The 18,097-nt window shown below is 38.3% G+C and overlaps 2 protein-coding genes across 26 annotated transcripts in view; one reads left to right on the top strand and one right to left on the bottom strand.

Moving 5' to 3' along the window:
* The window catches only part of LRP2BP (LRP2 binding protein), a 51,383-nt gene extending 46,919 nt beyond the window's left edge, over positions 1-4,464 (top strand). For 19 of the 24 annotated variants that reach the window (XM_072624177.1, XM_072624166.1, XM_072624159.1 and 16 more), the window contains one exon: positions 426-1,623. In XM_072624177.1, coding sequence (XP_072480278.1) covers positions 426-783 — 358 coding nt within the window. In that variant the 3' untranslated portion in view covers positions 784-1,623. The other 5 variants (XM_072624170.1, XM_072624169.1, XM_072624168.1 and 2 more) reach the window with 2 other exon arrangements.
* Positions 4,465-6,625: 2,161 nt separating this feature from the next.
* SNX25 (sorting nexin 25) overlaps positions 6,626-18,097 on the bottom strand; it is a 247,905-nt gene continuing 236,433 nt past the window's right edge. For both annotated transcript variants that reach the window (XM_072624146.1, XM_072624147.1), the window contains 3 exons: positions 10,462-10,643; positions 7,589-7,689; positions 6,626-6,960 (listed from right to left, as the gene is read on the bottom strand). In XM_072624146.1, the coding sequence (XP_072480247.1) occupies positions 6,880-6,960; positions 7,589-7,689; positions 10,462-10,643 (364 nt within the window). In that variant the 3' untranslated portion in view covers positions 6,626-6,879. The remainder of the gene's footprint in view (positions 6,961-7,588; positions 7,690-10,461; positions 10,644-18,097) is intronic.

Here is an 18,097-nt window from a genome sequence, read left to right as displayed (position 1 = left end):
CCAAAGGGAGGGAAGAGGGGTGGAATGATAATAGTAGATCAGATGTGTGTTTGTTTATTGTTCCCTCATGACAACCTTGTGAGCTGCCTAGCATGAATAGTAGTATCTACATTTTACATGTGAGGCAGCTATTGCTCAAGGACGTTAGGTGGTCTGCCTGTGGTTGCCTAGTTATAAATGCCAGTACTGGGATGCGTACTCTCCCAATCCAAAGCCCAGTGTTCCATCCACTCCAGCACCTCATCAGTTATACATCATCCCCAGCTACAGAAAATCAGACCTGTTTCTGAAGAGAGGCAGATATTCAAGAAGTTCCATGTGGACCTTGATTTGTGCAAAAGGACTTGATCCACGGGGCGCTTCTGATGTCTAGATGAGAAATTAACACTTTATACTTCATTCTAATTTTGTCATTTCTGTGACAGGATTTCTGATTATGATGTCTGCCATGATGTTCCCACAATAGCCCAAATGACTGACTGTCTTCCTGAATATATAACCAAGGGCATAGCGATGGCTTCCTTCTACTATGCAAGGTGTCTTCAGCTTGGCTTGGGTATCACAAGTGATGAAGCAGAAGCCAGAAAGTATTATTCCAAGGCATGCATCAGAACTGGAAACTCCCCCAAATGTTTTTATTTAGTTAAAATTTTAAAGCCTTGGATTTGGGTGTGGGTGGTATTTCTGTTTTTTAAAATTTATCTTACCGTTAAACTTCTAGTCTTCTGCAAGAAAACTGGGAGTTCCACAATATTTGAAAATCAGTCATCATTACAGTTATAAAGCAGAATAGACGAGGTCCTATAGTGATTATTTTCACTTGTTCCCCATTTTCTATACAAGTAGAAGCCCTCGGGATGATAAAACTTTGATTTCTTTCTCTTAAAATATTTGCCCTATACCACTCAACTTAAAGTGATCCTGTATATCAGTCTGAAGGTGATACTGTTTGTATGAGAATGAAGAGGACGGCTTAGCTTCCTTCTTAGATTTTGTCTCGTGTGGATCCCTGGATATCTCTGCACGCACGCACACACACACACACGCACGCACACACACATACACACACACACACACACGCAGACAGAGAGTTTTCTCCCTTTCCCTTCCTTTTCCGTTTAAAGTCTAACTGCTTCCTTATTTACAAGCAAGGAATAAGGCCTAGAGATGTCCGGTGACTTGCCCGAGGTCACAAAGAAGTTCGTAGGAGAAACTAGATTCCAGTTCAGGTCCTATAACTCTTAAATCTATTGCTCTTTCCACTGCTGTCCATGCTTCAGGCCAAAAAGCCCGGTGTTTCCTTTTTCATTTATTTTAATATGTCATAATTTAAAAGACCATCACCCTGAGTTTGACATTGCTTTTCTCTTGGCGCTGGTGGGATTTCCCCTGTTGTAGATGACTCACGGGTTTATCAGACACTCTTTTGAAGTTGAAATATTCCTTGTCCGTCAGGATTGGATGTTGAGTTTACCCTGTTCCTTTGGGGAAATTAGTATAGAAATACATCTATATTAAGAAATGACTTTGAAATTTAATGTATTTAATTATATACAATTTAAATGTAAAATATTAGTTCAAGAATTTTCATCCAAATAATATACTATTCCTTTTTCTGTTTTATTTTAGGCATGTAGTCTGTGTCCGGCACTAGCTGATGAACTTTACTCTTTGGTTATTCGTCAAAAAATTTAAGGCATAATACACAGTAGCAAAGATGAGCAACTCCTAAATATGTGTGCATTTTTTTTGTAGTAGTTTATATTTCATTTTTCTGTATATCTAATGATAGGAATTTTACTCAGCTGGGCATGTTACTTATGACATCATCCGTGTTCTTCAATTCAGACACTTTGTCTTTCACAATATAAAACACAAATTAATGTCATGAAGAGATGCACCACCTGGGACTCGATAGAAGCCATTCCATGTAGAAAAACACATTCTAGATAGAGCAGTAGCCTATTATGTTCTTTGAAATTACTATTAACTGTTGGGTTTAAAAAAATATATTATTGCTTGCAACCTTCTTCTCTATATTGTTATTCTAAGATCTTAATTAAAATGTATAAAGACAGCATTCTGTTTTCTGGTGCATTCTGCTACAGATAGCTGCCACTTTCACAAAGAGTTGGAGATAACCAAATGCATTCAATTACTATTAAAAAAAAATTGAGACCAGGTGGAGTTAGTAACAAAAATGAGGGCAAATAGGAGATTAAAATGCGTCAAATCATTCAACAATAAAAACTGAAAAGTAAATGTTGTTTTTGTACAGTAGCTCTAATAGAGCACAAAAATTTTTAAAAAATCTCACAATGCTCAAACTTCCAAAAATAATCGCTTTAGAAGACTGGGTAAAAATCTTTGTCTGGAAGAACAGATGAAGAAACATTTTCACTCCCCTTGGTAGAGTTTTGGAAGGCTAAAAGTATAAGGAATGTTATATACGATGTCAAAAACAAATCTCATAAACTTTTCTTTGATAAAAGATGGAGTTCATGGCACAGCCAAGGAGTTACTGCTCTAACATCATGAGGTTTCCATAAAACCTGTGGAAAAAAGAAGTGGCATAAGGATACATATTTCTAAACAGATGTAATTAAATGATGTGACCATGAAAGTGACAAATACGCCATCCTTGGCAAGCCTGTAGCAAAACTATAGCAATCCTAATGCCTAGATGATTTTAATGAAGAATGACTTTCATCTTTGGGATAGACTGAAAGTCCTGGCTGGTGTTTGACAGTGAAGAAATGGTTTGTTTTATACTCTAATTATTCAACACTTCAATATTAATTTTTTCTTTAAGGGATGAAAAGAATTTTTAATGTTGAGACTAATGGATGTTTTCTAGCCGTCATCCCACTACTTCTGAGCAAAATAATATTTAAACTATTCCTGAAAGTGAGTTGTCTCCCTTCTTTAAAAATCTCATCTAATATTCCACAGTTTCTTCAGCTAGATACTCCAACATACCAATTATTCAAAGAGTTTTTCTTAGTTAAATGCATTTCCTTTTCAAATAATATGCCTTAAAATATCTTAAAGACCTAAATTTCACCAGGATTCTCTTCCTTCCCAAGACTTGATAAACCCAGTTCCCTTACCCAAAATAACAAAACAGTCAATATTAATAAGTGTCTCAGGTATGTCTCAAAAATCCACATGTCTAATTTTTCATGTCCATTAATCAAACAGTTCATATTTCAGTTAACAGTCTTAGGCAGCAATATCTACATGCTCTCAGGGAATGAGGCCCTGAATTATAAATAATTCAGTGAGTCTAGGTTCTCATGATTTCTCAAAAGCCGAGTAAGGATTAAAATGAATACTTCTTGGTCTCAGCTTTAGAGCTCCAACCAAAACAGAATGACCAAACATTTTACAGCCTTGTTCCAGCTAACTAGTCAAGAGCTAAGTCCTTTCCACTAGCATGTTTGCCCAGAGGTTGGAGATGTGGTCAGATTATAAAGTTAGGCCAAGACAGTTTCAAAGCTTCCATAAGAATATTTGCAGTTCTTTATGGAAAATTGAGCATTTATTTCAAAGCAACAGTAACACTACTAATACCTAGTAATGTTGTGAAACCTATATTCACTAAGATCTCATTTCCCCAGAGTGCAGCCTGACAACATAGGAACAAGACTGAATTAGACATGAAAAAGCTGCTGGATCAAGTACACAAAGACATCTGTGCTGGAGGTGATAGAATTTTGAGGTCATTGATTTTCATGGGAGCTAACAGAAGAAATGAAAGGTACAAAGAAAAACCTTTCCAAAAAGAGGGGATTGAGAAAATACAAACTACTGGAAATATATATTCCCAATGCTACTAAATTTTTATGAGAATAATCTACATAGACTGAGGACATCCTGGATGAAGGCAGATTAAGAGGAACAGGCAGGATTTTCCCAAAATTCTCTTCTATTCTGCATCTTTATAGTCAACACAATTGACTGAAAGACATAGAGAAAAGAAGATCTCACGGTGCTTACTATGAAAGTATTTGAAGGGAAATTCCTCTCCAAAGACTTTTCAACAAACTCTTCCATGTGTCCCAATCATCCAAGACTGTTTGAAATAGGGAACAATGTAAACGTTCTTACCAACCTTTTACTTATGAAATAGCAAACAGTGAATAATAAAATATATCCTCATGCAACAACTGTTCATTGTCATAGAGAAGGTCTCAGACAGAGTCTAAGTCAGGTTCTAACAGCGGGTCCTCAGGATGTTCCTGTTTGTGAGTGACATTATACATACTGCATCAAATTCTAAAAAGGGGATTCAAAAAAAGCTTTTTTGTGTAATGGACCTCTCTGGAAGCCTTGTGAAAGCCTATGGACCCCTTCTCAGAATACTGTTTTTTAAATGCACAGAATTAAATAGTATTTAATTCTAGTCTTAAAAATTACAAATGTTTCACTGTGTAATACACAGTGTTACAAAGGAAACAAATTACATTGAAATACAGTAACCAAAACATTTTTTTAAAAGTTCACAGACCCCAGGTTGAGAATTCCTGGGATAGAACATTTCAGAGCATCCTGAGATCCTTGCTCATTCAAAGAGGTTTGGCTTGACAGTATACTCATGAAAACGAGGTGGATGTAGAATGCCTGTGGTCCAGAAGATAATTTGCTACTGGAGGTACGACCCAGAGAACTGGTTCATTAGTATACATCTTGGACAGACACTGCAAATGGATAATGAGCTGGGCCCAGAACTGAATAAGATAGGGGAAAGCAGGTTGGATTGCCTTTGGGAAGCCACAAAGTTATTTTAATGACTGAGTTTCTCCTTGAGAGAGAGACCCATCTAACTATTGATCTAGTCATGCTAAATGGTTATGAGTCTCAAAAGAATGAAATTATCATATGAAAGGCAATAAAGAGGCACATAGTAGATAAAAGCAGATCATATGCATAATCAAGGAATTACCCAGAAAAGTGGGATAAAGGATGTCTTCAGAGAAATATGACTGAAAAAAAAATGAGCTCGTCATCTAGAGGAATAGGGTACCAAGAGACAGCCTACATGCTCCCTTGATATACACTTAGTATCAATAACTAGGTGGACCTCTGTGATGGACTTGTGGGAGGACAAAGTGAAAGTTTCACCTAATGGGTGGGTGGTGCCTTGCATTGCTAGAAGGAATAATGACACAAAGGAGGTATTAGTTCCATTGGAAAACATTAGAGAATATAAGGTAATTTCTGATTTATACAACAAGCCTATTAGTTGGATAAGGCAAGTGTTATTCCCAATTTACAGATGAGGAAAGTGAGGTGTTAAGAAGGCATCAAGGCTAGGACTGGAATCCAGGTCTTTTGAAGTTAGATAAACTAATTTTGATGAAATTTAATTTATAGGATTCAATTTAATAGTCATAGGTTAAATTATAGAATAGAAATTAAGCCAGGAATTGAGCCAGTGATTCATCAGTACGATGAATTTCCAACTTCCAGATGATGATGTTTCCTCTGCCAGTGCAGGTTGGTACCTTCTTTGAACTTGTAGTATTAGAGAATTGCCAAAGTCCCCAATAAAAGGATTTGTTCTATGAAGTCTGGATTCAGTCAAAGGGCAGCACTTGAGGCCTCAACACTGCAGGTTTCCTACCCCTGGCCCTAGACCCTTTAGAGGTTAAGTGACTGGCCCTGGATCACACAGTATGCATCAGAAGCAAGACTTGAACTCAGGTCACTGGAACGTTTGTCTTTGATATATATCAAGTCCTTGCAACTCTCTGAAGTATTCTCAACCTAGAATGACCCAATCCTTTCACATCCTACTCATTTTTAAGGTATAATTTGAAGGTATAATTCACATCCTACTTCCTCCAGGAAGACTTTCCTGACCACATCAATTAGAAGCCCCTTCAATGACTTTGATGGCTCTGGAGGAGTCATGCACACGTCAAGACATTACCCTCATGAGGTCACTGGTTCTCTTCAAGAACAAAGCACAAGCAGCAGTTAGAAGTGGCCGTTCCCTTCTCTGTTTTCACAGCACAGCTTACCCCAAGAACTCAATTGGTACTTGTAATTTCCAACCTTGTATTGCTATATCTGAGCACATATTATCATTAGAGAACTAGCCTACTGAATTTTGGAGAGGCTTAACATGAGTTTCGCCACAAGGTGATGAATTTTTCAACTGCAGAAACTTTTGAGGAGTGAAGGTTAAATATTTCTGAAGTACCATTCCCCAGTATACTGCAAGCTCTTTGTCAGCATGGATTAAATTTTTGGGTTTTTTTTTTTGTATTTTCTATAGCACCCACTTAAGAAATACTTGATTGGTTAAAGGGTTAGGATTCACCTAATCATGGTCAAGATCTGTGGGGTCCTTTTCATTATTTATTGCTTACAAATGCTTCAAACTATGGGAAATCTTTGGTAAAAATAAAAACAGTTAAAATATCACAATAGCTTTCGCATAAAGTATTGCACAATGCTGATACATAGGAAAGGAGAGGAATATTTAGAATCCTTAGTAAGGAGATGACCTGTATGGCATTCACCGGCTATCATCACTTTGAAACAAAACCATTTTCATAAATGTTTAAAATATTCCCTAGATCCTTATCACTTACATCAGCAATCAGTTCAATCAGTATTTTGAACTTTAAAGTATTTATATAGCTGTTTATTTAAATAAAAACCAATAATTACACAGTGGCATATTTTCTATCTGACTACAGCATTAAATCTTTTCAAGTCTCTTTACTTCACATAAAACTAGGAGAAAAAAATGAAAATAAAAACCATATAGTTCTCAGTCAGCCCTCTATGGAAAAGAGGAAAATAATTGTCATGTCTATTTTTGCACAGACATTTCTCTAGCGGCTTTTTTTGTTTTTATTTGGATCCTCAAACTTGACCGGCTTTAAGTTGATCTAAATGAATTCTCAGCTCAGGACACAACTCAATTAGCAGCAGTTCCATCAGAACCTGAAACAGGAGAAGATGAAAAATAAGTTGCTGGGGTTTTCCAAGAACTTGAAGAAACTCCTATTTCTCATCTATATAGGGGAGCCACAGAGAACAGAAAATGATCAGAATTCGGCACAGAGCTGAATTAGTCCATTGAACTGCTAATAATGATCAAATTATTATAAAATATCTCATAACCAAAAATCTTTTAAATGATTTTTAGGTTAAAAATCTATCTTCTCTCCCTCTGATCCTCATAAAATATATATGGACAAGTATAATGAAATTTCCTCAGTAGGCATGTTCAAAAACGTCTCTGAATACATAATCATAATTCTCAGGATGATTGAGAGAAAAAGGGTTGGAGATTGAGTACAATGGATAAAATATGAAATTTTGAGACCTATTTTAAGATGTTTTGAAATTGAATCACAAAAATTTAAGAAAAAACTTACTAAATGGATTGAATTCAATTCAATAAATGTTCACTTAATGCTTATTACATGGAATGCACTCTGCTGCATGTTCACATGAGAAACTAAGAAGGATGGAAGGAATGGATAAAATGTAATTAAAATGAGCAAATCTGAGGCATTAAAATTAGAACTATGGAATCCCTGATTTAATTATGCTTTAATTTACTCACATATAATAGATGCTTATTGGCTCTTGTCTCTTGCAGTGCATTGAATATTTTTATTATACCATGACGGGCATTTTGCTGTCCAACTAGGCTTTGGAGCATATCTGAAAAAAAAAAAAGTAAATTTATATTTTAGACTGCTGCTAATAACAAAGCACATAATAGTAAATAGCAAATATGAAATAAGATGTTAAAATCATATGTGTTATATATGTAAACATTGAGAAATGGGGGTATCCTCTGACCAGTCCATCTGGATATGTCTAAAATTTACAGTGAGTTGTGTTTTAAGTATTGAAGCATTTGACTGTTTCCCTAAACTGCATGTTAAAATGGGGTTATTAGGCCTTTTTTGTGTCACAGACCCCTTTGGTAATCTCATGAATTGTATGCACTTCATCTCTGAATAATGTTTTTTAACATAAAATAAAATACATAAAATTACAAAGGAAACCAAATTATATACATTGAAATATATTTAACAAAATTTTCTTTTTAAATAAGCAAGTCCATCCACCCCAAATTAAGAACTGCTGCTTTAAAATCACTAGGAAAGCCATGAAAAAATTTTAAGATCAAAACTTATCAAATTTAGTTTAATTTCCAAAATGCAATTTTGATTTTTATCACCTACAAATTAAGTTCCTAAATATAGCACTGATCCCCAACTAATGGCCTCCTCTGAACCCTTATCACAGCACAGAGGGGATGATGCCAAACTCTATCCATTTAATTTAAACTCAACAGGCATTTAAGTGCCTACTATGTGTCAGACTGAGGTAGCAGATTCTACCAAGTTGGAAAGGCACTATTTAGGTATAACTTTGGTAACAGACTGTGTGTCCACCTTCCAAAGCCCCATCTGGCTAACTGAGAGGCCTACCACAAGAAGGATGTCCAACATTTGGTCACAACTAATCAGTCAGGCAACAAGCATTTATTAGGCACTTACTGTGTGTAAGGCACTGTAATAAGCACTAAGGATATCAAGAAAAGCAAAAACACAACTATTTCCCTTAAGACTCTCACATTCTATTGGGTAGACAGCGTGTACACAACTAGATACACATATAATACATAATATAATAACATTGATATTATATTTACATATAATGTAAATGGGAGAGAATTTCTGAATGAAACCATAAGCAACAGGGGAGAGGAAGTTGGTGAGGAGGAGGGACACTAGGAGAGACCTGGAGAAAGGAGGGTTTGGGTAATCTTGAAGGATGTGAAGGAAGCTGAGAGGCAGAGGTCAGGAGGAGGAGGAGCATGGAAGGGATGAGGGATAGCCAATAAGAAGGCAAGGAGACAAGAGATGGAGGGGTGGGTTCAAGAGAAAGCAAAGATGCTGCTGGATCGTAAAGTACATGGAGCAAATAAACGTGAGAAGACTGGAAAGGTAGAAAAGGACCAGGTGCCAAATAGCATTTTATATTGGATCCTGGCTCCAGCAGGGAGCCACTGGAGTCTACAGAGGAGAAGGGTGGAGTGTGGCAAGAGCCGAGGCAGGGAGACCAAGGAGAAGCCATTGTTGTTCTCACTGTTGACGTGGTCAGGACCGGTACTTGGGTGGTGGCGGCATGAGTGCAGAGGAGTAAATGAGAAATGTTGTGAAGGCAGAAATGATGGTACACGGGGAAAGACTGGATATGTGAGTGGGAGTGAGGAATCAAGGAGGATGGTGGGTAACCTTGAGAGTAACAGGGGAGTTTAGAAGGGAGGAGGGTTTGGGGAGAAAGATGATAAGTTCTGCTTTGGATACTCTAAGTTGGAGGTGCACAGCAACTCACAAAAAAAACCTGTCTATTAAGATTAAAGAGGTTATGATATGGTTGGTTGAGGGAGGGCCCCACACTGCCAAAATCATGGATACTTGATAAATAATATGTGTGTACATATATACGTATATGTATACATATATATGTGTGTGTGTATGTGTATCACTATCTCACACACACACACACAGAGACAGCTAGGTGGCACAGTGGATAGAGTGCTGGGTCTGGAGTCAGGAAGAGTCCTCTTTCTGAGTTCAAATCTTACTTACTAGCTGTGTGACCCTGGGCAAGTCACTTAAACCTGTTTGCCTCACTTTCCTCATCTGTCAAATGAACTGGAGAAGGAAATGGCAAACCACTCTAGTATCCTTGCCAAGAAAACCTAAAATGGAGTCACAAAGAATTAAATGTGACTTAAAGCAACTAAACAACGCCACACACATGTATGCATATATTCAAGGAAAATAATCAATATATTGGCCAACTCTGCAAACGTCCACCTTGTTCCGCACCTCCACTACACCAAAGGAAGACAGTGGCATAGTTCATCATTAATCCTCTAAAATTATGATTGTCAGTGGTATTGATCAAAATTTTTTAGTCAACTCCTTCATTTTACAAATGAGGAAACTGAAGCCCAAGGAAGTTAAGTAAGTTGCCCAAAATCCCCACAGGTAGTAGCAGAGGCAGGATTTTTACCTAGATCTCCTGACTTCAGAGGCAATTCTTGAAGACTGATAACCTGGTTCCCCTAAGCTTTTTTTTTTTTAAACCAGGATGAACACTCACAGTTCCTTCTTTAGAAAGATTTCTTTGCCTGCATCCTCTTGGTCACCTTCCTCTGGAAGCTTTCTTAAGGGTGATATCATAGAAACCAAAATTTAATTCAGATTTTTTTCCTATTTAGGTCTTTGTTCTTCTTTTCTTAGTGTGTGTGTGTATATAGAAACACATGCACAAATATATATATGCATACATATACATATATACATACATATGCAAACACATAAATATATATATGCACACACGCATACATTCATACACACACACACACACACACACACACACACACACACATATATACTTATGACTCACCTGGAATGTTTTCAAGTAGTTTTTGCTGTGCCCTCTGTTTAGTTTCCTGACTTTGCTCCTCATTCCTGGGTGGTGTTGGTGGGGCTAGCTTTCCATTTGGCCAAAATGCATCCCGAAAAACATTAATATAATAAACCAACATTGGTTCACTGAAGATCCAGTTCACCGTGTCTCGTATTTGTCTTGTAAGAGAAAAAGAGTTAATGAGTTAATCAAAAATTTTATAAACTTTATAAAACATTTATCCTTATGTCCTCTCAGAAAGGTTTTGAAAGTAATTAATTGTCTGACAGATCAGAGCTCTCTTGAGCTAAATCACCACAATGGGAGATGGACTCAGGCTTGTTATCGACTCCAGAATCAACTTGTTACTTATATGTGGCATATCCACGACTGTTGTGCATTTGGGTAACCTGAGGGCACCAAGAAGTTAGACTTGTTCAAAGTAATAAAGCATGCCAGAAACAGGACTTGAACCCAAATCTCCCTGATTCTAAGGTCAATCCCCTTTCCACTACTATGACCCTATTAATGTGATAATGGATTATGATTCTTCACTGGGGTTAACAATTTACAACTGTCTCACTGCCACTCATCTCTCTTAATCAGGGGTGCTTAGCCTTTTTGGACTGCTGGTGAAGCCTATGGATCTCGTTTCAGAAGAATGATGGCTGCTCAGCTTGATAACTGAAAGAAAGGCTAAATCTCAATTAGAGGCTAGTGAAAAAAAAGATGTGATTTTTTCATTTTTCCCCCAAAGTCCATACATACCTGAAATCTACGCTTGTGGATCTCAAGTCAATGACTTTTTATTCTAAATGTTTGGCTGAATGACTGAGAGTTTATAAAAATTTATAAGGAATATTGTATAGTGGAGGGTAATATTTTATACTACACTATTTAAGGAACAGGAGCAGTTAGGTGGCACAGTGGATAGAATGCCCAGCCTAAAGTCAGGAAGACTCATCTTCTAGAGTTCCAATCCAGCCTCAGCCATTGACCAGCCATGTAACCCTAGGCAAGTCTTTTAACCCTGCTTGTCTCAGTTCTTCCTCTGTAAAAGGAAATAGCAAACCACTTCAGTGTCTTTGCAAAGGAAACCCCAAATGAGGTCGCAAAGAGCCGGACATGACTGAAAAGGAGTGAATAACAAAATGTAAGCACCTCATGCTACAGAGTGAAAACAGAAACAGGTTTAAGAAGTCAAGCCTCTCGTAAATAATAGATCCAGACTGGATCATGAAGGGATGTTTGGGAGGGAGCACATATCTCTAATTTTTTGCAATTAAAAAGGAAAAAGAGGTACTTGTACTCTGGGTTCCTTGGTGCTGCTATGAGAGATGCAATTTTAGGATGTGTGGATCATTGTTTTAACAATGGTCTACATTCCTTCTGTAATATGAACAGCTCAAATTTCTTTAATGCTCTGAGGATTACAAGGTGCTATCTTCTCCAGAGATCTGTGAGTTACATAGTATAAATATCATTATCTCCATTTTACAGAAAAGAAAATGGAATCAGAATAATGAAATAACTTGCTTGAGTTCATACCCAAGCCTAGATCTGACAGAGCTTTCTATTCTACCTGCTACCTCCCAGAAAAGGAGTAAAAATTATACTATAAATTGAAGAGCTAAGAAAATGTGCCAGCTGTCAATGATGTATCATGGTGATATTGACCCTGAAGCCACCATTTGGGCCAATCATTTCAGAATTAGAATACAACTGGACTGGATAACTTCAAATCTTACCTCATAGCCACTAACAAGAAAGAATATCGATCAATTAATAAGCAGTAATTAAAGGCTCACCATGTGCCAAATACCATGTGAGGTGCTAGAAATACAAAGACAAAAGTCAGTCTCTGATATCAAGAATTTACATTTTATCAGGGGAATCCACAAACAAATTTTCTTTGGACCGGTCTTGTGATTTCAATGAAACAGAGAACTCTACCATTTCAGGTCAGCACCTGCTTGGCAAGTTAAGAATTTCAGAGAGTTGTTAGGGCCGCAAAGAAGTTAAGTGACCTACCCAGGTGGTGCAGTGAATAGAGCACCAGTGCAGGAGTCAGGAGGATCTGAGTTCAAATCTCACCTCAGACACTTGACACTCACTAGCTGTGTGACTTTGGGCAAGTTACTTAACCCCAATTGCTTCATCCTGGGTCATCTCCAGTCATCTGATGAATATCTGATCACTGGATTCAGATGGCTCTGGAGAAGAAGTGAGGCTGGTGACCTGCACAGCCCTCCCTCACTCAAAACAAAATCAAGTGCAAGTCATGTCATCATTTCTCTGATGGCATGGTCTTCTTCAGCACTGAAGAACAAACACACACACACACACACACACACACACACACACACACACCAGGATTATACTATATGTATAAGAGAAAGGACTTGAAACCGGTTCCTAACTCTAAGGCCAGCTTGCCCTTTCCTTATACCATGTTATCCATCATAAATAAAATATCACTCCTTCCATGGAGATGGAGATGCTTTCCTAAAATCCACTGGCCATGGACATCATGGGACTGGGGCATGGGGAATCTTGGAAGGGAGAAGAAGCTAGGGGTCAAAAGGTAATTTGTGAACTTCTTACATAGCTGAACACATATGTAGCCACTGTGTGCTCCTTTGGCTTTCCCTACAAAGCCAGTGAGAGGAAACAATGAAGTTGAAGTTTTCAGCAGCTGCTTACACTGGGTAGAGATATTTGAAGAATGAGGACTCTTCCCCCCCCAATCTCCCAGTTAGTGCCAATACCCATCACTGGTAAGTGGCTGAAAGCCAATTGGGATGCAGGGCTACATATAGTAAATACAAGGTAATTTTGTGGGCAACATCAGGGATGGGGTGGGAGGAGGGAGATGGAGGCAGGCATAGATCAGGAAGTGTCTGGTGTACGAGGAAGTGTCTGAACTGAGCTTGGAAGGAATCAGGGATTCTATGATGCAGAAATGAGGAGAGAGTGCATTCCAGGCATGGAGAATGCAAAAGCAGAGAGAAGGGAGCTAAAGAGCTATGTGCAAGAACCATTATAAAAACTAGTTTGGTTGTAGTGTAGAATGGATGACAGGGAGTACAGTGATGTGCATGAAGCCTGAAAAAGGAGGCTGGACCTAGGTGGGGAAGGAATTTACAGGCTAAATGGATAGAGTCACTGGCACTCATCCAGAAGGAAAATAACAAAGTCAGATCTGTGCTTTAGGGATATCACTGGCGGATGTGTAGAAAGATTATTGTAGGAGAGAGAGACTTGAGGTAGGGAGACCAATTAAGAAGCTAGTGCAAAGATCCTAGTGGGGCACCTAGAGAAAGAATTATGAAGTCAATGCAGGTCAAAGTATGCAATTTGCTCTCTCTTTTTTTGTTTTGTTTCTTCTTTCTTGTGGTTCATTCCACTGGTTATAATTCTTCCTTGCAACATGACTAATGTGAAAATATGTGTGATGTGAATATATATGTAGATTACATGCTGTCTTGGGGAGGGAGAGAAAATTTGGAACTGAAAAGTTTGTGGAACTGAGGAAAGAAAGAAAAAGAAAGAAAGAAAAAAGAAAGAAAGAAAGAAAGAAGGAAAGGAAGAAATAAAGAAAAAGAAAGAGAAAGAAAGAAAAAGGAAGGAAAGAAGGAAGGAAAGGAGGGAGGGAAAAAGGAAGGGAGGGAGGGAGGAAGGAAGGAAGAAAGAAAGAATGAAAGAAAAGGAAGGAAAGAAGGAAGGAGATCAGAAATTTAGATGGAGAAGGGACTTGTAAGGTTTCTTAAATCATTTTAGTGCCACAGACCCCTCCCTTAGGCATTCTAGTGAAGCCAGTGGACCCCTTCTCAGAAAGGTGTTTTTAAACGCATAAAATAAAATAAGTAGGATGACAAAGGGAACCATTGCAATACAGTTATCAATATTAAAAAACAAACAAACAAACAAGTTCATGGACCTGAAATTAAGGACTCTTGCTCTAGTGTAACCCACCTCATTTCATACTTGAAGAAGCGAAGGCTTGCACTAGGTCACATAAGCCAGTGTCATGGTGTGTCTGATTTCTCCTGACTGTACCAAGTACCTTCTGTCTTTCTGATCTATATAACTACCTAGAGTCCCTTCATTTCTCTGGTCCTGTTACACCCTCCATAAAATGAGAGGGTCAGACTTGATGACTCTAAGTTCCCTTTCTGTTCTAAATCCAAAATCCTTTGCCTTGGTTTACTGTCTGATGGTATTAATGAAAGGTGGAAAGCCAAGCAGGGATCATCCACAGGAACCAGAGAGGTGCTACAATGGGGATCACACTAGACTTTGGGACATGAGTTCTAATCCTGCCTCTGACTTTTACAAGCTGAATCACTCTGGGCAAGTCAGACTCAATTTCTTCGATCCCAAATCTCACTTTTCATCTTCACTGTGACCTCTAATCCTGCAATTCTTTACCAGGACTTCATCCCTATTATGGCTAAAAACTCTCTTCCCTTCCTGTTCTTGACCCCTGGATAAACTCTACATTGTCCTCTTCTCTCAAGTCCTTTGCCTCTTTATCCTAGGGCCAATGGCCTGCCAGTTTCTCAGCTCTGGATCACTCCCACTTTCCCTACTATTTGTTGGGCTATTTAGGGTGGGTCCAGTCAACACAGTTTTGTGATATCCCCCTCAGCTTTGCTTTTGCTGCTCATCCTTCAAAATTGGGGGGAAATACTTCAAAACTGTGTTGACTGGGCCCATTACAAATTGATGTTCCATAGTCTCATGGCCCCTTACTGCAGCAAGGCAATCCTTTTCTATCTCCCCAATCGATTCACTCTCCCTCTCACCACAGTGGTTTCACTCCTCCTCAAATCTCCCATAGCTCTCCCTGGCTTTGACCTTGGAATGGCGTTACTAGTTGCTCACTGGATCCCTGGATATAGGGCATCATGCTTAGACAATGCGTGCCCATCTCTGCTGAGCTTAATGTCTCCAAATCCCTGAAAAAGACAGGGGCTGTGGACCCACATATGAGTTAGGGGCAGTCAGGATAAGAACCTAAATCTCCTGGTTTTTTTCTCTGCCATGCCAAGTTCAAAGGTTCATCTATTCAAATACTTATTTTAAAACAAAGATGCGTCTAAAGATTTTTTTAAAAAGAACCTTGTATCAACAATCCAAAAATACTGTTAAAATTTATATCCTTCCCCTTCCCTACCTGGCTCATTCATATGCACCATACAAACACAAGAGAACAGAAAATGTCAACTTAAACAACTGAAATTTTGATAAGTGGCCCTCATCAAATGCTGTTGTCAAAGTGTTCTCCATCCCTTTTGATCTGACTTCTCATTTAGACAAAACCTGTAGGAGGCCATTCGCTCAATTCTGGCTGATAGAATTAGAGTGGCCTCCGCTGCAGGAGTCCTAGGCAGAGCCTGCTGCCTCCTCACCTACTTCTCTAAGAGCAGCAGAGAAAAAGGCAAACATGGCCCACAGACCCAAATCCTCAACAATCTTCAGTCCTCTTGTTGAAATGAAAACCTCTGGGAGATACTTCTTCTGTAACCTCAAATCAAATTGCTATCAGATTTTAGCACTTAAGAAACAAAAGCTCTCAACAGGAACGTCTCATTCATTTAGGAATTTATGCTCCAGTACAAAGGTCCCCAAAGTGGACAATACTGCCCCCCTGGGGGGTGCTGGAATGATCCAGGCTGGGTGATAGTAGCCTCAGGTACAATTGGGGGCATTGAAAGCATAAGGAAAGAAGAAAAGATAAGAAAATTTTGCAAAACCATTCACACATGCTTCATCTGTTGTGTAACAGAATTAAAGTCATACTGATTACATTATTTTCCAAATAAACACACAAAATGCAAGTTATAACTGTCAAGTCCGCTGACAGGTTTTAATAAGCAAGTGTTAACACAAGAATGAGTTGTGCAATGTTGGGAAGTCCAGCATGCATCGGCAGGAATATGTGTGTGTAATGACTTGTTTACAACATGACACTACACAGTTACATGACACAATATTGTGTTATCAAAATTTCAATGCAAGAAAAAACAAATTTACAATAAATTATTAAATTTAAGATGCATCATTTAAAAAATATATCTCTTCTAGTGGAAGGAGAAATCTGGGTTTACATCTCATCTCTGTTACTAATGTCACTGTAAAAGTTTCCTCATCTATAAAATGGGGATAATCATCTCTGGGGTGGCTACTGCAGAAAACTCTTGTGTGGCTCCACTAAGATGAGGGGTATAAGGCAGGTTGTGAACATTAAAACCGTGTATGAGCATTAGCTATTAATATCATTGTTTATTTGTGTCTCTGTTGTATACTTAGAGTCATAGAAAATTAGAATAGGAGAACAAAAGGGCTATTTGCAGCAGTTAAAGTATCACAAGAGGAACTGAAGGGAGAATTAAAAGCAGCTTATGGTGAGCAGGAGAAAATAATGGGGAAAATGACCAATATAAGCAATCAAGTCGGAGGCCAGCAAACAGCAACAGAAGTCACTAGCAAGAAATTGAACGTAGTCAAAGCCTCCCAGGCTGCAAAATATATTACGGAACAATAATTATAAAAGCTGTCTGTTAATGGGAAATACAGAAAAAAAGTCAATGGAACAGAAGAGAGACCCCAGAAATAGACCCCCATCGTATGAGGGAGATTGGCACCAAGACCAAAAAAAATTGATGAATGGAATAATTATTTAATTAAAATGACTGGGATGACTAGCTAGATCCACACTATACTCTTAATAAATCCTAATTGTACCAATTATATAAATATGAAAAAAATACTGGTTTTAGTATTACAAGGATTAAAAGAGAGACCTGGCTATGATACTTACTAGCCATGTTAACTCAGACCAATCATTTCACCTTTAAATTCAGTTTTTTTCATCGGTAAAATAAAGAGAGAGTTACTCCTGCCCACTATCCACTTTATGGGGTTGCTTATTGGGAAAAAAGCATTTTGTAAACCCGAGTCCCCTAAGAATGTGCGTGCCATTACTTGGTGTTTGAACTAGGTGTGTTTTATTATTTACTAACCCTAAAATGGGAAGAGAAGTGGGCAGCTTCCGAAGGCTTAGAAAAAGAAATCTCTTTTCCCAAGACCTAAATGGCAATAACTGAAGTAAAATGGTTTGCCTTGGCAGACTGAAAGCAGAAGCAGTGGAGAGGTGGGCGAATCTTTTATATGATGTAAGATTTTTCTACTATAAAGATACCCCCAAATAGAATTAAATCACTAATTAAATCAATCACTTCCTCCTCTCTTCACAGAACAGAGGTAATCCTAGGTCCTTGGTGGCTAAGCCGTTGGGGCACTGGTTTTGAAGAGTACTATTGAGGTGGAAAGGCTTCACGTCTTAGACTTGATTTAAATGTCTTAGGGATTATGGATCCATCTTACATCTTAAGAGATACTTAGTCCACACACTCCAAGCTCTACACCATGACTGGTCTGTCACCCAAGGACCAATATAGCAGATGTGGGGACACTCACTAACAGAAAGCTGGCCACCATGTGATGATTATTGAGAGTGAGGGCAGGGGCTAACAAACTCCCAAAATTGTCTACTACAATAAGATGGGGTTATGTCATTGGAGAAAGTAATGACACTGATCAATTCATGACTTTTTTTTGTAGCATT

This window comes from Notamacropus eugenii, chromosome 7, assembly GCF_028372415.1.
Source record: "Notamacropus eugenii isolate mMacEug1 chromosome 7, mMacEug1.pri_v2, whole genome shotgun sequence".
NCBI classification, from domain to species: Eukaryota; Metazoa; Chordata; class Mammalia; order Diprotodontia; family Macropodidae; genus Notamacropus; species Notamacropus eugenii.
The sequence above is the reverse complement of the archived record's forward strand: the minus strand, read 5'-3'. Positions and strand labels throughout refer to the sequence as shown.